Raw genomic sequence first — 27704 nt, forward strand, 5'->3', positions numbered from 1 at the left:
GATCATGACCTGAGCCAAAGTCAAACATTTAACCCACTGAGCCACTGAGGCACTCTGAAAGGTGAGTTGTTTTTTGGGTTTTTTTGTGTGTGTTTGTTTGTTTGTTTTTTACTAATGAAGAGATGGAAACTTTATCCAGAAATATTAAGAAAACTGCATCAAGTTGGAGAGTTCAATCAGTCAGGACATAGCCAGTGAGGGCTCTGAGGTCCTATTCCACTCTTGTGTCCTCCAAGCTGTCTGGCTACCAAGACTACCAAGTTGAACAACAAGTGTTAGACACAGGGGTGCCTAGCTGGCTCTGTTGGTAGAGCTGGTGACCCCTGATCTCAGAGTCATGAGTTCAAGTCTCACATTGGGCATGGAGCTTACTTTAAAAAATAGTGAACCCAATCGACAAAAAATTTCACAAGGGCTTGACAAAGTTTATTGACAAGGTTCAATTTTACTGCCCATATTTGACAAAAGACTGTACTCCTGTTTCCACTCAAGTAACAAAACTTAATTTTCTCAAATATTTTTATTACAGTGAGCCATACATAACAAAGTTTGCTATTCTAACCATTTCTAAGTGTACCATTGAGTGGCATTAATTACATTCACAATGTCCTGCCATTCGTAACTGGGAGATCCAGAGGGCCGTGCTCCACCAAGCGACAGAGCCAGCCAGGAGCCCCACCACTGAACTTTTTTTAATGGACATGTATGTTCCTTCATCTGTAAAGTTGCAGGCCCTATACTAAGGACGGAGAACAAAAATTGGCATGGGACCGTGCTTCCACATGGACTTCGTGGATCAAGGTGGGCGCTGTTTCGTTTGTTTCCTTTACAGTCAGATAACAGGTACGATTTTATACACGTAGGGAGGAGGACAGGGTTGAAAGAGGCCGCGGATACACTTCAGAGGTCAGGGAGCAGCTCGCAGGAAGACGTGGTCTCCCAACGCCCAATTCCAAAGACCGAGGCCAACAGGGTACCAAAGGGAAGCGGGTGAAGGTGCCAGGCCTGCGGGGGGCGGGGCGAAAGAGCCCTCGGGGAGGCTTGGGAGGGGCTGAGGGCGGGGCCTGGGCTGGGCGGGCACGGGGGCGGGGCGGAGATGCCGGGGCGGCCCCTGGGCGGGGCTTGAGCGGGGGCGAGGCAGATTCTGGTGAGTCGCTCCGCCCCGGCTTGGGCCTGCACCTGAAGCGGCCGGAGCCCGGGCGCTGAGTGCGGCTTCTTCTCCCGCCCGGCTCCCGGGTGGCGGTGGCCGACGGGAAGCCCGAGTGGGATGCGGCTGACGCGGAAGCGGCTCTGCTCTTTTCTCATCGCCCTGTACTGCCTCTTCTCCCTCTACGCCGCCTACCACGTCTTCTTCGGGCGCCGCCGCCGGGCGCCGGCCGCGTCTTCTCGGGGCCTAAGGAAGGGGGTGGCCCCGGCGCGGGAGAGGCGCGGCCGAGGTAGGACACTGGGTGGCCGCAGACCTGGCGCTCGAGTCCGGGAGTGCCCGCGGTCTCCCGGGTGCCTCTCGCCTCCTCCCGCCCTCGGTTGCCGGCCGTGGGCTCGGGCTTGAGGCGTGTGTGGGTGCCTCAGTCCTCGCCCGAATCTCGCACGCCATCCTCACTGCCCACCCCCAAAGCTGGCAGGGGCGCACTCCTGCATAGCACGTCTGGAGTACGCAAGGCGTGGCCGGTCGCCCAGTGCTTGGAGATGCAGCTGGGTTTAAGACCTCTATTTCCTCATTGAAACAAAGAGCCTTTTCTAATCATGCAGTGACTTGGGAAGGCCTGGGCGTTTTGCCTCCAAATTGTGATCTTCTGTCCTGTGTTTTGACCTATGTCAGATTCCGACTCAGATTTCTCTCTCCCTTTTTCCAGAATTTTGCACAATAGTGTCTAAAACTGTTGGACACTTTACATTCCGAAGTCAAGTTTTTATGTGTAGGGTACGTGTGTATATACAACCTATAAAGAATTGCAAAAGTTAAACTTGTAGTTTGATACGTGCTATCCAGTTATTGTAGGTTTCATTTGGGAGAGAGAAGTTTGTGTCTTCTGTTAACATTCTAGGATCTTTCAGAATAAAGATTTAATAAAAATTAAATTTTGACTTCCTTTTTTTTTTAATTGTATGTGTTTAACCAGTTCAAATTCAGTTGCTTTTAGCACTCCCTAACATCTAATTTAAATGGCTTGAATTTATCTAAAAGACTGCTCTACCTTACTGATAACACTCTCTTTTTAAAACACAGAACAATCTACTTTGGGAAGTGAAGAATGGAATCCTTGGGAAGGAGATGAAAAAAATGAGCAACAACACAGATTTAAAACTAGTCTTCAAATATTAAATAAATCCACAAAAGGGAAAACAGACTTCCATGTACAAATCTGGGGCAAAGCTGCCATTGGTAAGTTAATGTATAGAGCTAAGACATGTGAAAAGAATCCTAAAATGGACTTTATTAATATTAAATTAATTTATTTTAATACATTTAGGATATGTCATCATTTGTTAATTAAGGCATCATGGTGCTTTTTTTTTTTTTTTTTTACCTAATATTCCTCCTTTCTGTTAAACAATATCTGTGTATATATAAAGACACGTACACAAATATCCTATTGTTGGTCTTTAGCAGAGTACAGATTTATATGTAGACACAAAGTAGAATGTAAGCATTATTATGTAGAAATGCCCATGTCCTCTGAATTTTCATGAATCTATGTGTTTATGGGATACTTGATGCACAAGTATAAGATGTGGCCTCTGTACTTGATGGCCAAACAAGTTTGGGAAACACTGAACTGAACAAAGTTAAACAAGGTTCTTTATTGCAAGACAGTCTCAGAGCCTTTAATATGTCTGTGTTCATTATACATATGTAAAATGGGGATATGGTATATAGTTGATTAAACTTGAATGCCCACAAAAGTATTTTTGCTCTGAGTATCCTAAGAGTCTAGTGTTCCAAGTTATATATTACACTCAATTAAAGAATGGGATCCTCAGAGTTACAAGAGTCAGAAAGAATTTAGTGAATTAAAAGAAACTTTACTGGACCTTTAAACATAAGTTGGATTTATGTACAGTAAGGGATATGGATAGAAAGGGCCAGATCGGGAGAAAGTAATTGGAGAATGATGCTTTTGCCTTTAGCGTTTCATAAATTCATTCGCCCTTGCATCCAAATATACATCCTTGAAGATCACCCCTGACCTCCCAAGCTCCAATCAAATTCTAGCAATTTTTTCTTTATAAAATCTGTAATATTAATTTTTCTGTAAATTCCCACTTCCCCATTCTAGTTTTTAATTAAATCTATATCTTAACAGGTTTTCATGTTTTTAGACTTTTCTCTGGTTTTTTTTTTTTAAGTTTATTTATTTATTTTGAAAGAGGGAGCAAGAAAGAGAGAGAGCAGGGGAAGGGCAGAGAGAGGGAGAGACAGAATCCCAAGCAAGCTTTGTGCTGTCAGTACAGAGCCCCAGTCAGAGCTTGAACTCATGAACCATGAGATCATGACCTGAGCTGAGATCAAGAGTCATATGCTTACCCTGCTGAGCCACCCAGGCACCCCTGGACTTTTCTCTTTTCAATTCAATAAGCACAAAGTGGCCAGCTGAGTTTTTATCAAACACTACTTTTCATCAACCTATTTCCCAGGCATAAAGGATTGTAATTCCATTCCTATTCAAAAAGGAGGGGGGCACCTGGGCCCCTGGGGGCACCCAACCTGGCAGTTGGGTGTTGAGCGACCAACTTCAGCTCAGGTCATAATCTCACAGTCTGTGAGTTCAAGCCCCGTGTCTGGCTGTCTGCTGACAGCTCAGAGCCTGGAGCCAGCTTCAGATTCTGTGTCTTCCTCCGTCTCTGACTGTGCCTCGCTCATACTCTATCTCTCTCACTCTCAAAAATAAGTAAACATTAAAAAAAAAAAAAAAAAAAACAGTTAAAAAAAAAAAAGGAGGAAAATGAAGTCATGGTCCAAGCAATTCTTAAATCCAACCAGGCAAATCATTAGGTTTTAAGGCCTGAGAATAATCTGTGGCTCAAAGTTGCTTCTAGTCTTTTGGCTCAAAGTTGCTCTACCTCTGTAGTCATCCTTTCTTTTTCATGAATGGTAGTATATGCTTGCAGCTCAATGGGTTTTTTCAGCCTGCTGATAGGATTTTGGGAGTCCAACACCCTTCTTTCATTTCAACATTTCTGTGTCCCCTCTAATCCAAGCTAGCAGTGTTTCTGCTGATACAGCATTCTCAAGTCTTTGTGGGTCTCCCATGTATGTCACTGCATTACACAAGAGCTCCTCCACAGGTCTTTCCTGGGTAATCCCATCTCTATTTCTGCCTTCTACTGAGATGGCTGAGGAGATCCATAAATGACACACCTAATATCCTCAAAGAGCCCTCTATGTGACTGAATATTTTAACCTTTTTATCCCTTCTGAGGCACTAGCAAAAAAGATATTCACCTACATCTTTGGCCTTTTTTCCAGAGCATGCCTTCCTGACAGTGAATCTCCTAGTTTTCCACCTCTTTTGCAATTGAATAGACTGAGAATTTCCCAAATCATCAAGTCCTGGCTCCTTGCTTTACAGTTTTTCCCTCAATCACTCTTTCCTCTCACATTTACTATAATCAGCGAGAAGAAACCAGGCCACAGCTTCAATACTACTTGGAAATCTTTTCAGCTAAATATCCAAGTTTATCATTTATACATTCCACTTTCCATATAATTTCTGGACACAATTCAGCTAAGCTTTCTGGTGCTAATATAACCAGGATCCCCTTTTCTTCAGTTTCTAATAGCATGTTCCTCATTTCCTTCTGAGCCCTCAGCAGCAGCACTTTTAACATGCATATTTCTACCAACAGTCTGCTCAGATATTTATAAAAACCAACATAGGGGTTCTTTTCTACTATACTTTTTCATGTGAGTTCTCACTAGCTGAGTCACTAACACCCATACTTCTACCTATAACCTGTCCAAGGCAATTTTACCTAGCCATTTTTTTTTTTATTTATTATTTGAGAGAGAGGGCACAGGCAGGGAAGAGGCAGAGAAAGGAAAGAGCTGTCAGCTCAGAGCCTAACGTGGGACTTGAACTCACAAGCCATGAAATCATGACCTGAGATGAAACCAAGAGTTGGATGCGTAACTGAGCCATCCAGGCACCCTTCTCATCTAGGCATTTTTAAGTCCTGCTCCTCAAAATTCTTCCAGCCTCTCCCCATTACCCAATTCCAAACCACTTCCAGATTTTTAAGTATTTGTTATAGTAGCATTCCATTCCCAGGTATCATAATCTGTGGTTTCCTATAGCTGCCATAACCAGTTACCAAAAATTGAGTGGCTTATACAACACAAATTTCTCATTTTTTTAAAATTAAGAAATAATTGACATTTAACATTATATTAGTTTCAGGTGTATGACATAATGATTTGATATATTTACATATTGTGAAGTTATCAACATAAGTCTAGTTAGTATCCATCATCACATGTACGTGTACTTTCTTTTTCTTGCAATGAGAACTTCTAAGATCTACTCTCTTGGAAACTTTCAAATATACAAAACAGTATTATTAACTATAGTCACCGTAAACTTAGAATCTTACATTTTTGGGGGTAGAAGACTAAAATGTGTCCACAAGGCTGTATTCCTCTTAGAGGCTTTCGAGGAGGATCTGTTTCCTTGACTTTTGCAGCTTCTTGAGGTTACCCAAATTCCTTGGCACATGGCTCCGTATCACTCTGACCTCTACTTCCATTTTCAGACCTCCTTCCCTTCCTCTGACACTCTTGCCTCCTGTTTGTGAGGACCCTTTGCTATATAGGACCCATCCAAATAACCCGGGATGATCTCCCTGCCTCAGCATCCTTAATCACATATAGAAAGTCTCTTTTGCCATGTAAGATAACATATTCATAGATTCTAGAGATCACATCTTAGGACATACTGGGTGGACAGGGAGGCATTATTTGGCTACCACTTTTGGAAAGCTGTATCTGATTGGCTAGGTATTGAAACACGGTTATTTTGTGTGTGTCCTCTAGTTCCCCGGGGCATACTTACACATCTGTCAGTGTAAGTAAAACAGGGCTCCCAGGTTACTTCATTGTGTGCCACTGCTTTCCTCTCCTCTCAGAGCTTCCATTCAGGTGAGATCATGGTAAAATACCAGGGGCTGCCGTAAGGAGAATGGTACAATGGCATTTGTCTGCAGAGGGCATCATGTGGTGAGGGATGTGTGTTCCAGTGAGGAGGGGTTACTATCTCCTGGATGTAGTGACTGTATACATGCATACCTGAGCCTCTTTGGTTGTGTTTGGCACAAAATCGTGAATCCCCCTAGTTTGTTACGATACAGAAACTAGAAACCGTTCTAATCATATAGTAACTTATATTATAACACATTTCAGGATAAAGCAGGTAGTAAAAGTCCAGTGACAATTAGGGGTTTCTCAAATTTAGAGTAAGAAGATTATTGTCCTTATTATAACCCACATTTTGCCACATGTCACACTGTCAACCTCTGAATTCCGTCTCTCACACATTAACTGCCATATTGATGATTTTGAGCTATTGCTTAGTAGAACTGCCTACGAAGGGACCAAAGAGGAATAAAATCTGGTTTCTTGCTCAAATTATGTAAATGAGCAGAGCATAAACTCATCTCACACACCAGACTAAACCAGACAGTAAATGGGTTTGTTTTTGTTTTTTTTAATTACCAGGTTTGTATCTCTGGGAGCATATTTTTGAAGGCTTACTTGATCCCACTGATGTGACTGCTCAGTGGAGAGAAGGAAATTCAGTTGTAGGAAGAACACATTACAGGTATTAACTGTGCAACATTAACCTTTGTTGTATTTCTGTGCAATGTTTTATGTAAATACTAGAAGAAAAATAAAATAAGAGGAAAATATATTTAGAGACAGTTTTTGCACTTCAACTTGTGAAGAATAGAGAAGTAAACTCATGACTATATATTTGTAGTTACAGCTTATCTGAACGTTTTACAAAATACTTCCTTTTTAAAATTTTGTCTGTTTCATTTTTATTGAAACATTGCTGATTATATGGGAAAGCTCATGCTCCAGATTTTGTAACATTTGATTGTTGATAAGCATTTAACATTCCATATCTTGAAGGAATAATATGTAAACTTAAAAATATTCTCATTTTTCTCTTTTCATATAATAGTCATGTTCCCATATTTTTATAATAACTCAATTAGTGGGCGTGCCTGAGTAGCTCAGTAGGTTAAGCATCTGACTTCAGCTCAGGTCATGATCTCATGGTTTGTGAGTTTGAGCCCCATGTCCGGCTCTGTGCTGACAGCTCAGAGCCTGGAGCCTGCTTTGGATTCTGTCTCTCCCTCTCTCTCTGCCCCTCCCCTGCTTACCTCTGGGTGTGTGTGTGTCTCTCTCTCTCAAAAATAAATAAACATTAAAAAAAAATTTATAATGCTCAAGTAGTATCAAAGCTGTTGTTATGAGCTTTGAAAATTTTATAAAAATGTATTTATATATGAGTTCTATCATGATTTAATTTGTATAGATTACCATTGTAATGAAATACTAAGTAATCTTTTTTTAGATTGCATAAAATTTTTATCTATGATTCCATATTTTCTAAAGATTTTTTTAGGTTTATTTATTTATTTTGAGAGAGAGAGTGGGAGCATGAATGGCGGAGGGGCAGAGAGAGAAGGAGAGAGAGAGAATCTCAAACAGGCCCCATACTGTCAACGTGGAGCCCAACACAGGGTTCAAACCCATGAACTGTGAGATCATGACCTGAGCTGAAACCAAGAGTCAGACCCATAACCAATGAGCCACCCAAGCACCCCCTAAAGATTTTTAAACAGGTAGAATTAAGATTATTTTATTTAGGAAAAATGTGATAATTTTGCTATATGAAAGAGTGCTATTTTCTATTAGATTTTGCTTTCTTATTGAAATAAAAAATAAAAATAATTATTTTTAAGTGCTTATTCCATATAAAAATTGTACTATTGGGGGAAAAAATGCCAACCAAAGATTCAGGTTTGTATTAGCATTCCGTTTATTTCCCACAGAAATCAAGAAGAAAGCTATGGTTAATCTCAATTTCATTTGCATTTTCACTGCTCCTTTCATTCTCTGTTGACTTTATACACACTTGGAAAACAATTTGATTTCATGTATATTTTCAAAGTAGTCATTCTTGAAAAGTAAAGACGGACTATAAGTAATACCCAATTTATATGAGGGTTGTTTGATTAAATATGGAATCAAGATATGGGGTTTAACTACATGTAGTACTTCAGGTCTCTGTTTCAGAGGGAAGAAATGACTCTGTTCACCATGAATCAGTAACACATGTGGTCTGTGCTCAGGATATGAATACACTTATGGTAAACTGAATTTTTGAGTCAGCCTGATGAAATGCTGCACACTGTGGGGGCGCCTGGGTCGCTCAGTCTGTTAAGCATCCAACTCTGATTTCAGTTCAGTTTGTGAGTTTAAGCAACGCCCCCCCACCCCCACCCCACCGCAGTGTCCGTGGGGCAGAGACTGCCTGGAATTCTGTCTCTCATCTTCTCTGTCTGCCTCACCCCCACTTGTGCACATGCTCGCTCGCTCTCTCTCTCTCTCTCTCTCTGAAACAAAACAAAATTAAAGAAAAAAGAGCATGTACTGCAGCCAAAATATCTGAGTTCAAATTCCAGCTTTACCTCTTTATTTTTTAGTGTTTGTTTACTTGTTTTGAGAGAGAGAGAGAGCATGCTAGCAGGGCAGAGGCAGATAGAGACAGAGAGGGAGAATCCCAAGCAGGCTCCGAACTATCAGCACAGAGCCTGACAAGGCTCGATCCCATGACTGGGATTATGACCTGAGCCAAAATCAAGAGTCAGCTGCTTAACTGAGCCACCCAGGTGCCCCCGCTTTATCTCTTATTAGCTGTCTGAACTTGGGTAAATCTCTTAACCTCTCTGCCTGGATTTCCATAAATTTAAAATATGGCAAATAATAGTTTCTATTTCACAGGATTATTTTGAAGCTTAAACATTAACAGGTATAGAGTGCTTAGAACAGTATCTGGCACATAGTAATCACTAAAGAAGTCTTGTGTTGTTACTAGTTTTATTACTTTTACTATTACTTAAATAGGTACTGCAACATCTCCCTACCTTTCAGTTCCTTCTCTGTGTTTCCAGTATTGAATATTATCTCACCTTCATGTTCCTCCACAAAAACCTTATTGATACATTCTTTATATTAATACCTTCAATTAGGTTACAAGCCTGCCTGGGACTCAATCTGTCTCTTGAAGAAACTTTGCCTGTCTCTACTCATAGCTATCATAGATTGATTTACAGTTTCGTTTCATGAGGCAACTTCATTTTTAATTTCTTAGGAGGAATCTTACCTCTGTTCATCATGGCCTTTGCTCATCCTTAAAAGACTGCATTCAAGACCCTATAATATCCATGTGCAGCCATTATATAAGATATATAAATGACTATCCATTTGATAAAATGAAGGCTAGATGCTAAATTACTTAATTTATTGTCGTCAGGGCTCAATTATGGTATTTTCAATGAGCATCTGCTACTTAGGAAAAAGTTGAAAAAAATGGAGTGCCTGGGTGACTCAGTTGGTTAAGCGTCTGACTGTTGATCTCAGCTCAGATCTTGACGTCAGGGTCGTGAGTTCAAGCCCCATGTTGGGGCTCTGCCCTGGACATGAAGCGTAGTTGAAAAGAAAGAAAAGGAAAGGAAAGAGAAAGGAAAGGAAAAGTTGGGGAAAAAAAAGAAAAAGTTGAACTTATTTCTAAAGATCATGATAGAATAAATATGCCTGATTCTATTTTTAGAATTTCTAGATATTACTAGTAAAAGAAGTTAGGGAGCTCACTACTCATCACAATGAATGAAACCTTCTTTTAAAAGAGGATTTTTAAAACTACTAAGTTTTAATTTGTATTTCATAAAATTCACCCATTTGGGGGCACCTGACTGGCTAAGTCAGAGGAGTGTAGAACTCTTGATCTCAGAGTCGAGTTTGAGTCACATGTTGAGCGTAGAGGTTTCTAAAAAAATAAATAAGATTTAGGGATGCCTGGGTGGCTCAGTCGGTTAATCCTCTAACTTCAGCTCAGGTCATGATCTCACAGTTTGTGAGTTCAAGTGCTGTGTTGGGCTCTGTGCTGAGAGCTCAGAGCCTGGAGCCTGCTTCAGATTCTGTGTCTCCCTCTCTCTCTCTCTGCCCCTCCCCCACTTGCACTCTGTATCTTTCCCTCAAAAATAAATAAACACTAAAAAAAAAATTTTTTTTACAAAAATAAAAAATAAGATTTTTTTAAAATTCACCCATTTTAAGTATATGATTCAATTTTTTTTTAGTATGGTCAGCACACAGTGTTACCTTAGTTTCAGGTCTACCACATTGTGATTCAACAACTCTGTATGTTTTGCTGTGCTCACCACAAGTGTAGCTACCATCTACGTAAGTGAAAGCTTTTATACGTAATATTAATGGTTACTGGGACTACCATTAAGTCAAACACTGGACCATAGATCAGTGAGGGTTTCAGATAACATTCTCACTGGTAAACAAAGACAATGTAGTTAATCTTTCATAATTCGCATTCTCCCACTCTAGCCATGTGAGAATGAGAGTCGGACTATTCCATCACAGACGTTGAATTGGCAAGGTATGGAGTCATGATGGTAATGCCGACCACAAAAGCAGGGTGAATTGCAGCAGCTATTCAAATGTAAAGGCCGCTCATGAATTCAGTATACCTAGCTCGTAAAACCAAAATTTTAAAAACTGTTTATTAATCAAAATTGATATAAAATTCAGTGCCTAAGAGACGTGTGGACAGTACAGCTTGTGTATTCTTTTTTTTTCTAAGATTTTATTTTTTAAGTAATCTCTCCACCTAGTGTGGGGCTCAAACTCACAACCAGGAGATCAAGAGTCACGTGCTCCACTGACTGAGCCAGGCACCGCATCTTGTGCACGTTTTTCTTTTTGTTTTATTTATTTTTTTTTATTTTTTTATTTTTTTTTTATTTTTGGGACAGAGACAGAGCATGAACGGGGGAGGGGCAGAGAGAGAGGGAGACACAGAATCGGAAACAGGCTCCAGGCTCTGAGCCATCAGCCCAGACCCTGACGCGGGGCTCGAACTCACGGACCGCGAGATCGTGACCTGGCTGAAGTCGGACGCTTAACCGACTGCGCCACCCAGGCGCCCCTTTGTTTTTGTTTTAGAGAGAGTGGGAGTGAGGGGCAGAGGGAGAGAGAGAGAATCCCAGGCAGGCTCCAGCATGGAGCCTGACACGGGACTCAATCCCCTGGGATCATGACCTGAGCCGAAATCAAGAGTTGAAAGTTAAACCAACTGAGCCACCCAGGTGCCCCAGCACTTACTATTCTTTTAAGTTTATTTATTTATTTTGAGAGAGAGTAGAAGAGAGAGAATCCCAAGCAACCTCTACACCAGCAGCACAGAGCCTGATGGGGGACTCGAACCCACAGAACTATGAGATCATGACCTGAGGCAAAACCAAGAGGCAGACACTTAACTGACTGAGCCACACAGGCACCCCTGTTCTTTTTTTTTTTGTTCTTTTTTTTTTTTTTGGTGTTTATCTATTTTGAGAGAGAGAACAAGCAGGGGAGGAACAGAAAGAAAAGAGAGAGAATCCCAAGCAGGCTCTGCACCATCAGCACAGAGTCTGACACGGGGCTCAGGGTCACAAACCGTGAGATCATGACTTGAGCTGAAACCAACACTCAGTCACTTAGCTGACTGAACAACCCAGGGACCCCTGCACTGATTCGTATCTTATTTACTTATTTTACTTAATTTTTTACTTATTCTGGCATTTGCCAGACTCATAGCTGGCAAATTAGTAATCTTATCTATAATTCTATTAATATCATAGTGGTGTGTATATAGTGTTAGTTCAGTAGTACTTGTTGAATTTAGAAAAAATGAAACAGTTACATTGGATTCTAAAAAATATATTCGGTTCATACTCAGCTTAAAACTCAAAATTTGAATGATTTCTCTGGCCTTTCTACATGTTGAAAGTACTTGCTGGGAGGAGATATTTTAACTAAGCCAAGGAGAAGAGAAAAAATATTGGAAATTATAAGTCCTGACTATTAAATATATGCTAAGAAATGCACAAGAGTAAATCACTGTTCTAAAAATTCTATGTATGAGCTCTTTAAATATGCTTATTCTTCAGTTAATGGAATTTTATGATTGTTGCTTGACTAATAACCTTAGAAAATGAAAATGTACTTTTCATCACGCGTGAATATATGATAATATCTCATAAATAAGACCTACTTTATATAATAAATGTATAGCTGGAAAGTTATGATTAAATTGAACTTTTGTAACTTAATTCATACTTTACATGCAGCAAGAGAATTTAAATAAATTGGTAGGGCAAATAACTCCCTGAGAGAGAATTATGCTTATTCATCCAGCATCTACCGAAGCCTATACTACTTGTTCATACTAGGCTCTAAGGATTTCAAAGTGAACAAAATACTTTTCTCTGGCCGCAGGGAGTTCACAGACTAGTGGTTGAAACAAATACATAAATAATTTCCATACCCCATATAAAGCATATTGATAAGGATGTGAATACTCTATCATGTTAGTAGGTAGGGAAATACAGAAGGCAACTAACCCAGTCTAAGTAGAGTTGTAGAGTTGGGGGTATGATGCCTATCAAGAAAGACCTCCCAGAGGAGGTGACTGCTGAGCTGAGTCTTCAGAGATTAGTAGGAATTAGCAAAGCAGTGAGAGGAGAGATTATATTCCCACAGAGGCAACATCAGAGACTAAAAACTGATAAACAGCCATTTTGGTCATGGAATTGTAGACCATTCAGAACCCCTGGGGCATCATGATGGCATGGGGTGCCTGAGATTGGGAGTGCAGGGCAAGGGGCAGATCACGGTGGACCTCATGTGTGCCACGTTAAGACTCTTGGACTTTATTTTTGGGCAGTGAAAGCAACTGAAGATGATTAGACAAGATAGTGGTATTGTCGGGTATGTTTTTGGTGTAGATTTCTCTAGTAGCCATGTGGAAAAATGATTTGAAGGAGACAACTGGGTGCAGGCAGACCAGTTAGGAGACTATAAGTATCCAACAGACCAACAGATATATAAGTAAGGGGTGAAATAAGAATATGCTGGCGCAGTTGGAGCCAGGGACAAGTTTGAGAAATATTTTGGGGCCCAACTATCAGAATTTAGGGATTATTAGATGTGAGGATGAGAGCAAGAAGCAAATCTGACAACCCCCTCGTTTCTAGCCTGCATGGCAGGATAGCTGGTGTGCGGTCAAAATAGCAAATACAGGAATAGGAGCAGGTCTGTCCACTCCTCTCCAGCTCACTGCACAGCACCTGCTTGACTCCCTGTTTCTCAACAGACAACCCTGCCTCCTGTTTCCTCAAGAAAATTGAGTGGATCCATGATTATATTCTCTAACGTTCACCTTCTGATCTCCATCTGACCCCTCACCTAACCTTATGTCTTTCCCTAGCTCTGAGACTTCCTGGTTCAAGGTTAATTCCCTCCGCATGTGCTTCCCTTCTGCTTCTTCCCAGACCTTGCTCTCCTTCATCTTTAATCTTTCACTCACTATTGCTTTCCCACCTTCTCATCCAAACTTTCAAGAGCGTCTGCATTCACTATGCCCAATTCCTCACTTCTCACTCGCTCTCAACCCACGGCAATTTGACTAACACACCTCCCAACACACACAAAATTATTTGAATCTTATAGGATTTTTCTTTTACCCCTGAAGTTTCTTTACCCAGGTCCGTGTTTCCAAGACTGTGTACTGAGGCACCCTGGGGCACCATAAAATATATGTTTTTAAAGATTTTATTTTTAAATAATCTCAACACCCAACGTGGGGCTCAGACTCACAACCCAGAGATCAAGAGTCACATGCTCCACCAACTGAGCCAGCCAGGCACCCCAGCACCACAAAATATTTTAAATATTTGTGGGAAATACTATTATACTTCATATCTGTCAGACACCATGCAAACTACTGGCTCGAAGTAATTCACAGTCTCAACATTATATCCCCCTACATTTATTTCAGCGATGTCATATCTTTGTGGAGCTGGGTTTTCCATGGTTTCTGTGCTAAAATTCAAGTACTGTGCAAAAATCACTGTGGGACAGGGAGTGATAGTGGCAGTGTCCACTCTGACTCAAAAGTTTGCAAAGGTGTGTAGTCCTCAACAGGTGCACACATCCATCTCATTATAAGGTATTTGTGGTTCGTTAAGAATGAAATAGGGGTTTTTTTCTTTCAGTGTGTGCCTGTTGTTTTTCTCAGTGACTTTTGGGCAGTTAGGACAAAAATACTAAGTAGTTTGGATTTAATGACTTTTTTAAGTGTATTTATTAGAGAGAGAGAGAGAGAGAGAGAGAAGGGGAGGGACAGAGGGAGAGGGAGAGAGAGAATCCTAAGCAGGCTCCTCGCTGTCAGTGCAGAGCCCAATGTGGGGCTCCATCCCAGGAACCATGAAATCATGACCTGAGCCAAAATCTAAAGTCAGACACTTAACCAGCCGAGCCACCCAGGCACCCCTGGACTTAATGACTTACCATACTGAACCATTACTCATTTCTTTTGGCTAAAAGAAATTACTGAAACACTGAAGGTGCTGGGAATGAGGAAAGTTTAGGAACCTCAAATTTATACCTCAGCTCCCCATCATTGACGCTGTGGCTCACACCATTACCTAAACATGACCTCGAGGTCTGGAAAGCCGATTAGTCAGAGCATGAGAGCCACGTTCCTGCTGCTGGAACATAAGAGCACTCTGCAAAAGAGAGCTATGGAGATTCCAAGACTAGTCCAATGAGCCCCAAGTGATTCAGACCTCATTTCATTAGTTTATGTGAGTCAATAAAATTAGAAGTATTCCTTTCACATGAAAGTGACATTTGAGCACAGCTTACTGTACTATTTTATTTTAACTTACAACTAAAACCAGGTACTAAAACACTTACTGTAGGCTCCCAAGTTAATGACATATGAACAAAAGTTTTGCAATGTCCAGCTAAGTTAATACTGTGCAAAGTTATCTTTTGGTTTCCTCCTATACAGATATGGCATATTTCTAGTTATTGGAGACCTTTGTGATAGAAAGGCCCAAAACATTATGAGTTACTGAAATTTTTATAAGATAGGTAAATATAGTTTACCTTTTCTGGCTAAATTATAAAATGTCTTCTATCTTTATCTGTTTCTGTTTGGCTTAAGGTTTTTAACTTATTTACAATAGTCAGCACCCGGGGGCACCTCGCTGGCTGAGTCTGAAGAGTGTGCGACTCTTGATCTCAGGGTTCTGCGTTCGAGCCCCATGTTGGGTGTAGAGATTACTTGAAGATAAAAAAAATCAACTTGTGGCAGTGCCAGTGTCACCGCCTCTGCGTTGGCTCCACACAGACAAGACAAAAGATGTCCAGCCTTACAGGGACTGAGTGGTGTATCGAGTCTCTTGTTTTCTAGAAGTATGCTGGAAAGGAGCTTATTAACAACTGCACACTCTCCAAGACAGAGTCCCTGAGCTTTCTGAATACAGAACTAGCTGCCTTCACAAAGTACTCAGAGGACCCTGGTGTCCTTGACCTCACGATGAAGAAACTGGACCTCAACTCTGATGGGCAGCTAAATCTCCGAGAATGTGTTAACCTTATTGGCAGCCTGGCCGTAGCTTGTCACGACTCCTTTGCAAGGTCCACCCATTTCTAGAAGTAAATCCAAGGGGCTCTCGGGCCTGACTTCAGACCACCCCCTTTCCTTCAAAGAAGCCTCAATCTTCACCTCCTCCTCACATCCTACACATACCCTGGGCCCAGAGCATCTACCACCCTTTTGCAGGCCAGTCCTGCTGGTAGTTAATAAAGCAACAGCGTTGGGGCGCCTGGGTGGCTCAGCCAGTTAAGCGCCCAACTTTAGCTCAGGTCATGATCTCATGGCTCATAGGTTCAAGGCCCCTGTTGGGCTCTGTGCTGACAGCTCAAAGCCTGGAGCCTGGTTTGGAGTCTGTCTCCCTCTCTCTTTAACCCACCCCCGCTCACACTTTGTCTCTCTTTTTCTCTCTCAGAAGTAAATAAACATTAAAAAAAAATTTTTTTAAGTATTATTTGCAGGTTATGGCTTTGAGGTATAAAGCATTTTTCAATTGATATATATTTATTTCTTTATATAACATTGTAATAGATAAAACACTTGCACAGTGTTTTATAGTTCAATAAACACTAACATGAGAATACATATTAAATGCTATATTAAGTGATACAGAATAAAATTGCTATGGTAGTTTACATTAAAGGGGAATCAGAAGAGGAAGGTAAAGGTGGAAATGTGTTCCAGGAAATATAAGTAATGAACAAAGGCAGAGAGGCAGATAAGTTTGTGATTTAAGGGTGTATAGGAGAATGAGATTACACGTGGGCAGTGGAACTAATTTAGTCAGAAACAGTGGATTGTAAGGATAAAGGGTAATGGTTGTAAAGCACTTTATACAATATTGGTCATGGCGCTTTCACTCAGTGTATGTTATTAATCTGCAAAACAGCAGGAAACAGTATTATATCTGTACTTCAGTTTTAATTACATAATACTATAAATAGAAAAAAACTGGAAGTAGACATGACAAAATGCTGTCTAACCCTGTTTTTGGAATTATGGGCACAGAATTATGAGTGATGGAAACATCTTTTGAATTTTCCAAGTTATTGTAATAACCGTTTGGTTATTAATAACCAAACTAATAAATGATTTTTTTAATTATAAACCTATCTTAAAAAAGAAAGATGTAATTTTAAAAACAAATGAACTTGCAAAATTTGAATACTGAATTTACTTATTTTATTGTGCTTTTAAACAACGCTATTGCTTTTTTTTTTTAACGTTTATTTTTAAGAAAGAGAGAGACAGAGCGTGAGTGAGGGAGGGGCAGAGACAGAGGGAGACACAGAATTCAAAACAGGCTCCAGGCTCTGAGCTGTCAGCACAGAGCCTGGGGGGGGCTCGAACCCATGAGTCGTGAGATCATGACCTGAGCTGAAGTTGGACATTTAATCAACTAAGCCACCCAGGCACCCCTGTAACTTATAAATAATACTTTAAAGCAGTTATATCAAGGATGAGCAATGACAGGTAAAGATATTATCTCTCAGGGCATAAAGTCTCCTGGTATTGTTAGATAATCTTATTATAAATTATTCTGATAAAAACATTTTTAGACACAGTCTTATCTAGTTAGAAATTGAAATGAAATATTATTAGATAAGTTCGATACTATCCTTAGTAAAATGTTTTATGTCTTTTTAAAAAAATAGTGCAGAAGTCTGTGTGACATTCTTTAAAATAGTTTGGGCACATGATATATATGTACTTAAATGTCAAATAACTAAGTTTGAGGCCCATCTCTACCATTGCCTATCTAGTGTTACTAGCTTTATATAAGTCATGTAACCTTTCTCAAAATTTCCTTTTCTTCCTTTGTAAAACTGACCTAGGGTAGGAAAGTAAGACTGGAAGACCTCATGTGCTCTAGGAATTAGGCCTCCCTATAAATCTAAAGGAGAAATTAATTGTTCATATACTACCAATAATAAATTTTTAACCCTGTCATAACTATTATCATGATCCCTAAAGTATTCTCTACCTCTCAGATTTTGCAGATTCTCTTAAATTGCTAAAGAATCCTTGAATCATTGGCCATCCCAATGCTAGGTACTGTCCAACACAAACAAAACACAGTTCTCATTCTCGTAGGTTACTGTCATTGTGTAATAAAGTCATAGAATCCACACAGTATACATACACACAAACAAAATATATATTTAGGTCTTGGGTTTTTAATATTATCTACTAACTCTAGTATTTATTAACCATAGTGCCATGGAAACAACCTCTGAAGTAGATAGGTCTTAACTTACAACTCAGTGTTGCCATTACAAGTTGTGTAACTTAAGCCTGATTTCCCAAATGCAAAGTGGGGATTAATATGCTGTGGAGTTGATAAAGGTTAAATGACAACCTATGCAAAATGCCTATCATCTATATAAAAGGCATTTAATAAATGTTAGGTTTTTTTGTCCAACAATAGTAAGCAATAAAAGCAGGATTTCAGCATATTTGTACTAAAAACTCTACCAGGTTATGGGGAGCCTGACTGGCTCAGTCAGTAGAGCATGTGACTAATGATCTCAGGGTTGTAAGTTTGAGCCCCATGTTGAGTGTAGAGATTACTTTAAAATAAAACCTTTTTAAAAATAAGATAGGGGCACCTGGATGGCTCAGTCAGTTAAGCTACCGGCTTCAACTCAGGTCATGATCTCACAGTTCGTAGGTTTGAGCTCTGCATCGGGCTCTGTGCTGGCAGCTCAGAGCCTGGAGCCTGCTTCAGATTCTGTCTCCCTCTCTCTGCCCCTTCCCCAGCTCACACTCTGTCTCTCTCTCTCTCAAAAATAAACATTTAAAATTTTTTAATAAAATAGAATAAAATAAAACAACCCAGTCAAGAAATGGGCAGAAGACATGAACAGATACTTTAACAAAGAAGACATCCAGATGGCCAACAGACACATGAAAAGATGCTCAACATCACTCATCATTAGGTAAATACAAATCAAAATCATGATGAGATATCACCTCACACCTGTCAGAATGGCTAAAGTTAGCAACATAAGAAACAACAGGTGTTGGCAAGGATACCAAGAAAGGGGAACCTTCTTAAACTGTTGGTGGGAATGCAAACTGGTGCAGCCACTCTGGAGAAGAGTATGGAGGTTCCTCAAAAAAACAAAAATAGAACTACCCTACAGTACAGCAATATTCAGTATTTACTCAAAGGATACAAAAAATCATATTCGAAGGGGCACTTGCACCCCAATGTTTATAGCAGCATTATCAACAATAGCCAAACTATGGAGAGCCCAAATGTCCATCAACTGATGAATGGATAAAGAGGATGTGGTATATATGTATATATACCATGGCCATCAAAAAAAATGAAGTCTTGCCGTTTGCAACATGGATGGAGCTAGAATGTATTATACTAAATGAAATAAGTCAGAGAAAGACAAATACCATATGATTTCACTCATGTGGAATTTAAGAAAAAAAAAACAGATGAACACATGGGAAGGGGGGAAAAAAGAGAGGGAAACAAACCACAAGAGACTCTTAATGATAGAGAACAAACTGAGGGCTGATGGAGGGAGGGAGGTGGGAGATGGGCTAGATGGGTGATGGTTATTAAGGAGGGCACTTGTGATGATCACCAGGTGTTGTATGTAAGTGATGAATCACTGAATTCTACTCCTGAAACCAATATTACACTGTATGTTAATTAATTAAAATTTAAATAAATTACCCCCTCAAATGGAAAAAATAAAATAAAAAATAAAATCTTTTTAAAAATAAAGACTCTAGCAGGTTATATGGTTTAGCAGGTTATAAAGAATCCAGGACCACTGTGACTAATTTTAACATAGCTTAAAGCTATTTTTTATATTTAACACTTAGGTTAAAATAATTTAGAGGCAAGGGCACATGGGTGTCTCAGTCAGTTAAGTATCTAACTCTTGATCTCAACTCACATCTTGATCTCAGGGTTGTGAATTCAAGCCCTGCATTGGGCTCCACACCTAGCATGCGGAGCTTGAAAAATAAAAACAAAAACAAAACCCACAGCAGACACATCCTTTAAAAAAATAAATACTTTAAAAGATAAAATAATTCAGTGTTGTTGGTTGTTCTAAAGGAGCACATAATATAAAAATGTAAGTTATGAAACATGTCTGTTCCTTTTATTACTTTTTTATTACGCTAAGGAGCACATTCTCATTTACCCATCACCCAAAACTAAAAAATTCCCATTTGCTTCAGATATTTAACTTCCCTCTTAAAAGAATTAAATATTCCCAGTAAAAGGGAAGCTTTCTTTGTACTGTTCCCATTTCTTTTCTCTTCCTGCTCCGAAGCAACCATTGTAATGAATTTGGTGTGTATCCTCCCATTCACATTTTTATATTTATACTTATAAAATTTAAGCATAATTTTTGTATTATACTTTCAAATTTGCACACAATTATCATATTCTGTGGGTATTCTGCACCTTGCTTTTTCCCTTAACCTTGTGTTTTTGAGACTTAACCTCCATGGATGTTTACACCAGCATCCGTTTCTCAGTTCATCACTTACAGTTCATTCAGATAAAGGCATAATGGCAACTCAGACCTTAAAGAGGATGGGAACTACTGACCTAAACACCTTTCCAGTGTAAACTACACGGAGTTTCATACTGTTCAACTGTGTTTCTTTGCTTAACGCCTCAAACTCTAGCCAGCGCTTATTTTGAATGTGGTTAAAAACAACAAAGCCGTCACATTTTTTTTCTTTTTTTGTCTTTTTTGTTAAGTAGGCTCCATTCCTGTGGGGCTTGAACTCATGACCCTGAGATCAAGAGTTGCATGTTCTACTGACTGAGCCAGGCAGGCACCCCCAAAGCCACCACATTTCTGATTATCGTATGCGATTGATCTGCATACAACCAAGTTTCCCATTAATCGACAGCCATGCTCTATCATTCAAACATGTTCAAAGAAACTTGTATTAGAGAAATTATGTTTCTAGAAAGAATGTAGATTACATCTCATTGTAGATTTTATGTAAAATGATTTAAAACTTCTGATATCAGGGGCACTTGGGTGGCTCAGTTGATGGAGCAGCCAACTCTTGATTTCGGAGCAGGTCATGATCCCAGAGTCATGGTAATGAGTCCCATGTCGGGCCCCACACGGTGCATGGAGCCTGCTTTGGATATTCTCTCTCTCTCTCTCTCTCTCTCTCTCCCTCCTTCTCTCCCTCTTTCCCTCCCCCTCTGCTGCCTCCCCCACTCATGGGCACATGCACACACACACACACACGCATCTCTGTCTAAAGTAAAAACAAAAAATAGTTAAAAAAATAAAACTTCTGGCATCAAATACTTTTGTTCTGTTTTTTTTTTGTCTCTTGTTTTTGTTTTGTTGTTTGTTTTTAACAGCTTCATCACTGGCCCAGCTGTAGTCCCAGGGTATTTTCCTGTTGATGTGAATAATGTGGTACTCATCCTAAATGGAAGAGAAAAAGCGAAGGTCTTTTATGCCACCCAGTGGTTACTTTATGCACAAAATTTAGTGCAAACTCAGAAACTCCAGCATCTTGCTGTTGTGTTGCTTGGAAACGAACATTGTCATAATGAATGGATAAGCCAGTTCCTCAAAAGAAATGGAGGCTTTGTGGAGCTGCTTTTCATAATATATGACAGCCCCTGGATTAACGACATGGATATCTTTCAGTGGCCTTTAGGAGTGGCAACGTAAGTACAAATATTATTACATATTTCTAGACCCTAAGACCTGAATTTCTGAATCAGGAAAACGGAGCTTTAAATTTGTAATAAACATAGTTCTGGAGTCATCTGGGAAGCCACGTACAATCTTTTCCATGGAAAAAAATCTGGTTTGGTCTCAGGCTTCAGTAATAATAATAATGTTTTTTAGAGTATTTTAGCATGTTACAAGGAGAGCATATAAGTTATTAGGGGTTTTTTGTGTCTAAAAACTCCAAATGTATAGGATGAATTTTCAAGTTTATCAGTAGTGCCCTAAGGAGATGTTTAACTGGGGCACCTGGGTGGCTCAGTTGGTTGAGTGTCTGACTGTTGATTTCTGCTCAGGACATGATCCCAGGGGCATGGGATCTAGCCCCATGTCGGGCTCCATGCTGTGTATGTAGAACCTGCTTAAGATTCTCTCCCTCCCTCTCCCTGTGCTCGTCTCCCCCTCTCCCCAGTTCACACATTCTCGCTCTCTCTCAAATTAAAAAAAAAAAAAAAAAAGGATGGTGAATTGTTTAACAGAGAACGGCAGGCCTTCTTAAAACAACTTACAGAATCTATATAATTTATAGTAAAAACAAACAAAATTTTACTTGACAAACAATATGAAATCAGGAACATATGGTATCTTGAGGGTTTGAGAAGATCATAATATGCTCAGATCTGCCACCGAGACTGCTTGAACTGGCACAAATTTCTTCTATAATAAGAGGGGCTAATTAAGTAATAGCTAACTAAGGCTTCTGAAGATGTCTATACAGTCTTTATAAAATGGAAAGCTTATTTTTTATCTTTCTGTTAATAGAGGGCTTTTAATCAAGTTGACTTTAAGGTAAGTTAAACTTAGATCAAGCACTGCTGCATAAACTTCCTAAGAGCAGGGGATTTGTCTCTTGTTCACACTACCAGCAGAGCCTGGAACCAACCAAGGCTGCACAGAGTAGACAATAAATACTTGTCAAATGGATGAATTAGGAGAAATCTCACCAACATGTGTTTTGAATGAGATACTCATTGTTCATTACTATCACTTGTTACCAAATGTGACCTTAAACTGCTACTTGGTTGGCTACGCAAATATCATCAGATAAGCATATTCACAAGACCTATTTCCTGGCCCATGCTGCAGTATTTCAACTTAGTAAGTTTGTGGTAGAACCAGACCAAAAGATTTATATTAAGTATAGCCGGGTGTAAGACCCTTTGAAAAATCTATCCCTTGAGTAGAGCTCATACTTATAAAATGCTTTGAAACAAAATTACCCTTTTGCAGTAACACTACATAGGCTATTCATACGGTTTCCATACATTGAATGGAAACTCTTTGTAATTCTGTTATTGTTGGACTAGGCCAATACTTTTTTATAGATCAGTGACTTCCAACCCGATGCACCTTTGCCCCCCAGGAAACATTTGGCAATGTCTGGAGATATTTTGACTTGTTACAAGTGGAAGGGGGAGGTGACAGTGGTATCTGGTGGACAGAGGCCAGTGATGGTGTGAAATATCCTACGATGTACAGGACAGTCTCCACAACAAAAAGTGAACTGGCCCAAAATGGCAATATGGTAAGGTTGTAGCGCAGGTGCACAATTTGGTGTCTATTCCAAATGCCCATAAGAATGGGCTGATTGCAACAGGCCTCTCCTGCATGGCTGCAAGGTTTTTTCATTTGTTTGTCTTTGTAATCTACTTTAAAAGCCTTTGGAGTTGGAGCTCTTTGCTACAGCAGTATGTGTTCTGTAATCTTTCCATCGCCTGGCTAAAACAGTAATTAAGGGACACCTGGGTGGCTCAGTCAGTTAAGCGACCGACTTCGCACAGGTTGTGATCTTGCGGTTGGTGAGATTGAGCCCCGCATCAGGCTCTGCACTGACAGCACAGAGCCTGCTTAGGATTTTCTCTTCCTCTCTCTCCGCCCCTACCCAGCGCTCGCTCGCTCGCTCTCTCTCTCAAAATAATAAAAATTAGACAAAAAATATAACTAAAATAGTCATTAAATCATGATCATTATGAATGTAGATTATTTATACTCTGAAGGTATTTCAACCTTCCTTATAACTACAAGCGTATGGAAGTTGAGGAATATAAAAAACAAAAGCACTTCATGCGCTTAATCTCTATATCAATTTTGTAAAAGGTGCCAGCGTGAGGGTATTTTCTTTTTAAATTTTTTTTAAGATTTTATTTTTAATCTCTTATACCCAACATGAGGCTTGAACCTGCAACCCCAAGATCAAGAGTCCCACACTCCAATGTGAGGTTATTTTCTTAAGTCAGTAGATTAAGGGACTTTTCCCAAGTAAGCTTGGAAAATTACAGTTTGGAGTTTAGAAGATCATATTTGAAATCTGTTCTCTCTGCACCCTCATGCTACCTAAGATGTTAGGTTATGATAATTTGCCAATCTGATCGTCATACGTTGTTAACTCCTATGTACTTATTTTTGTAGATATAGGAATTTTCCTGTGGTGGAGGCAAGCTGGTCAATGCTGCATAATGAAAGGCCCTACTTATGTAATTTCTTAGGAACCATTTATGAAAATTCATCCAGACAAGCACTAATAAACATTTTGAAACAAGATGGGAATGCTAAGCTTTGTTGGGTTTCAGCAAGAGAACAGTAAGTTCTACGTTTACTTGATTCACCCACTTTGTTCTCAAATCTGAGAGTTGCTGTATGTAGCAGCACAGGTTTCCAAGGAGACTTTGTTAACTTCATTCATACCAGTCTTTCTGCAGAAGAGATATTGGTAGTTAAAGCTGTGTAGAAACTGGGTTTCTATCATCCATCCTGAAGAGGAATACTAGTAACTGTCCTATGCAGATGTCAATTTTTAAGATTCCGCAACAGTATCTGTTAGCTAGACCTGACACACAAGACATTCATTATGAGTGCCAGTAAGGTCTTGGGTTCATCCCTGAGATATTCAGCAGACCAGATTCAGTGTTCCAAGACTGGCATGAAGTACTCCTCTCATCATCAGAACCTGACACCACCCTGAGGACAGGAGGACAGGACATGCTATTCTTTGAATCTCCAGATCCAACATAGGATCCTACACAAAGTAGGCCAAGGATAAATGGGGAGTGGATGGATGGTGGATGGATGGATGGATGGATGGATGGATGGATGGATGAATTTAATAGGTTAACTTTCTTCCATCTTTTACATGGTAGTCATGAAACACATGTTCATGGAGTGAAGGAAGGAACTTTGGAATTAATTCATTTTGTTTTTAAATAAATGCAGTTTTGTGTGTAGAGTAATCAGAGAAGAACTGCCTAAAAAATGTCCTTCCAGATCTAGAAATATATTAATTGTAATAGATACTCTCTTTTTGAAAGCATAACTCCCAATTCTACTGTTAGTGTAACCATGCTATATCCATTCAGTCAACAAATATTTTTCAAGCAACTGCTGTATGCCAGAAACTATCTTAGCCATGAAGGATACAGCAGTGGACAAAACAGTGAGAAGCCCATGCCCCCCTAGAACTCACATGTTTGTTGGAAGAGACAAACCAGTAAAATATATTGTGTGTCAGAAGATGATAAATGCTGTGTAAAACGAGTTGAGCAGAGGGGAGATGTAGCAAGGACTGGGAATCAGGAGTAGAGCATCGGATGTTCTAGAATGGCCAAAGAAAGCTCTAGTGTGAAGATTACATGCAAACATGGACCTGAAGAAGGGGCGGGGGGGGGGCGCTCCCATGTCTATTTAGGAGAAGGGTAGTGCAGGCAGAGAGAGCGCAGATGTAAAGAGCCGCAAGGGACAGCATACCAGGAAAGGAATGAGTGAAGGCAGTGGAAAATATCAGAGTTCATTGTAGGAATAGAATTCTTCTTGTAATTCCTCTCATAGCATTGAGCCAGGAGGTGGAGTGGGTGTCTTTCTTGCTTCTCATTGCTGCCTCCAGACCATTCTCCCTGTTTTCCTCCCTAAAATCTCCCATTTTAAATATTATGCCCGCAGAGAAAACCTTTCATTGCTCTTCCTCTTTGAAATCATTTACTGATCCTGGGGTTTATCTCCTTCAGTCTCTGCAGAGTTTAGTTCTGGCACACTCCCACTCTCTCTGATGTTACTGTTACCTAACTTTTCGTAATGCCCAATCTATATAGATGGCCCTTCCATCACCTTTTTCTTACCCCCTTTATCCAGTGATCTGGTTCTCCATTTGGTTTGGCCATTCAGTGTCATGGTCATTTCTTAGACCTTGTCATAGCACATACTGTGTCTTCTCTGTGATCTCAAGTCCCAGCATCTCTCTCTGTAACCACCATTTTCTGTTATTCCATCTCACTCCCTGTAAATATTTGACTCCAACAATTTGGCTGAGATTTATAATTCATTGTTCCTGCTACCTTTTCATTGTCCTTTGCTCACCTCATCTCTGCTTTCTTCTTTTCCCCATTTAAATTTCATAGTCAACTATGACTGGTATACATTCAACTCCCTAGTTCCCTAATGGAGCAAACCCTAACTGTGGTTAAATCCAGCTCTCCTATCTGCTCTATACCTGTACCAGGCAGCCAAACACACACAACGTGTGTGCACACACACACACACACACACACACACAGAATTGTGTCGGTAGACCTAGCTTTAAATACATGACCTTGACTCTCACGTGCCCTGCAGTCATACATTTCCCTTGTCTGTGTATTCTCCACCTTTCCCACAAGACTGTTTCGTACCTTCTCCCTTCCCAGTCACCATTACCTTCTGACCCTATTGCTTATTTCACTGAGAAGATGGGAGCAGTCAGGAGAGAAGGTCTAGCTTTCTGACAGGTCTCTCAGCTTCTACCCTTGCCCCTGGACAGTCTGTTCTCACCACAAGGGCCGGATTAATTCTGATAAAACATGGGTCAGGTCAGCCACCCCTGATCACAACCCTGCTTGATGGGATGCTCTGACTTCATCTTCTACACCTCTCCCCCTCAGTCACTCTGCTTCAGCCACCCTGGCCTCCTTGCTGGTCCTTGAACTTGCCAGGCACACACTGTCCCATGGCTTTTATGCTTGCACTTCACTAGATTCACCCCTTCAACATCTGCGTGGTTTGCTGCCTCACCTCTCGCTCTGTGCTCAGAGGCCCCTGAGATGAGATGCTCCCTGATTACCCATTTAAATCTGCAACGCTGCTGGCTCAGAAACTCACTCCTCACTTCTCTGCTTTATTTTTCTTCATAGTACGTAATTAACACCTAAGTAAGATACTGACCTCACTTGATTACTATCCATTTCCACCACTAGACCTAGAATATGAGCTCCATAAAGGCAGAATTTTGGAGGGGGAGGTAAGGAAAGGAGACCTGGCACACAGAAAATATTGGCGGGATACACATTCGTTCAGAAATTTCAAGGTGACTACTAGATTTTAAACATGACCAGCTGTAAACTTTTCACATTCTTAAATATTTTCAATAAATCTATTTGGGCAAGATTTTATCTATTTCTTCTGCCCGTCATCTCTAAAATGTGTTTACCATTTCTTACAACTGACGTTTGCTTTCACAAAAGACTTGCTTTAGTAAAGTGAAAACTACAGTTGTTTTTCTGATTTGTTTAGGTGGCAGCCTCAGGAAACAAATGAAAGCCTTAAGAATTATCAAGATGCTTTGCTTCAGAGTGACCTCACATTGTGCCCAGTAGGAGTAAACACAGAATGTTACAGAATATACGAGGCTTGCTCCTATGGCTCTGTTCCTGTGGTAGAAGACATAATGACAGCTGGCAGCTGTGGAAATACGTCTGTTAACCATAACGCTCCTCTGCAGCTACTCAAGTCCATGGACGCTCCCTTTATCTTTATTAAGAACTGGAACGAACTTCCTGCTATTTTAGAGAAAGAGAAAACTCTAGTGTTACAAGAAAAGATTCAGAGAAGAAAAATGTTACTTCACTGGTATCAGCACTTCAAAACAGAGCTAAAAATGAGATTTACTAATATTTTAGAAAGTTCATTTTTAATGAATAATAAAGGGTAACTGTGAATTATCTTTTTGACCAAAGATCTGATTTTTTTAAATCATGTCTAGTCGGGGGGGGGGGGGGTATTTGTGTGTGTGTGCATATAAATGTCCTTTGAGATACACTTGTAGACCACAGATTATGTCTGTAATGTTGACCAAGCGCTTCCATAGTAGGCCACTCCCAAAAATGAAATTAAATGTTACTCAAACTCACAAACTCGGTGATTTAACATTTATCGGCTCTTCTCGCCCATTTAAACCCATCCTAGGAACACAGCATTGTGTGGTAGA

General features: G+C 40.1%; 1 protein-coding gene across 2 annotated transcripts; it reads left to right on the top strand.

Moving 5' to 3' along the window:
• Positions 1–1217: 1217 nt before the first annotated feature.
• RXYLT1 (ribitol xylosyltransferase 1) lies at positions 1218–27704 on the top strand. 2 transcript variants are annotated; one of them, XM_047067226.1, is made up of 6 exons: positions 1218–1436; positions 2228–2383; positions 6713–6815; positions 21097–21411; positions 23885–24055; positions 27011–27704. In XM_047067226.1, exons 1-6 carry the CDS (start codon positions 1268–1270, stop codon positions 27426–27428), a joined length of 1332 nt encoding a protein of 443 aa, XP_046923182.1. In that variant the 5' UTR covers positions 1218–1267; the 3' UTR covers positions 27429–27704. The 2 variants fall into 2 exon arrangements, with proteins under 2 accessions (XP_046923182.1, XP_046923183.1); XM_047067227.1 differs by lacking the exons at positions 1218–1436; positions 2228–2383; positions 6713–6815; positions 21097–21411 and adding an exon at positions 22858–23000.

The sequence above is a fragment of the Lynx rufus genome, unplaced genomic scaffold (assembly GCF_022079265.1).
Source record: "Lynx rufus isolate CCGP_SWC_20201006 ecotype Redwood Valley unplaced genomic scaffold, mLynRuf1.p SCAF_7, whole genome shotgun sequence".
NCBI lineage: Eukaryota > Metazoa > Chordata > Mammalia > Carnivora > Felidae > Lynx > Lynx rufus.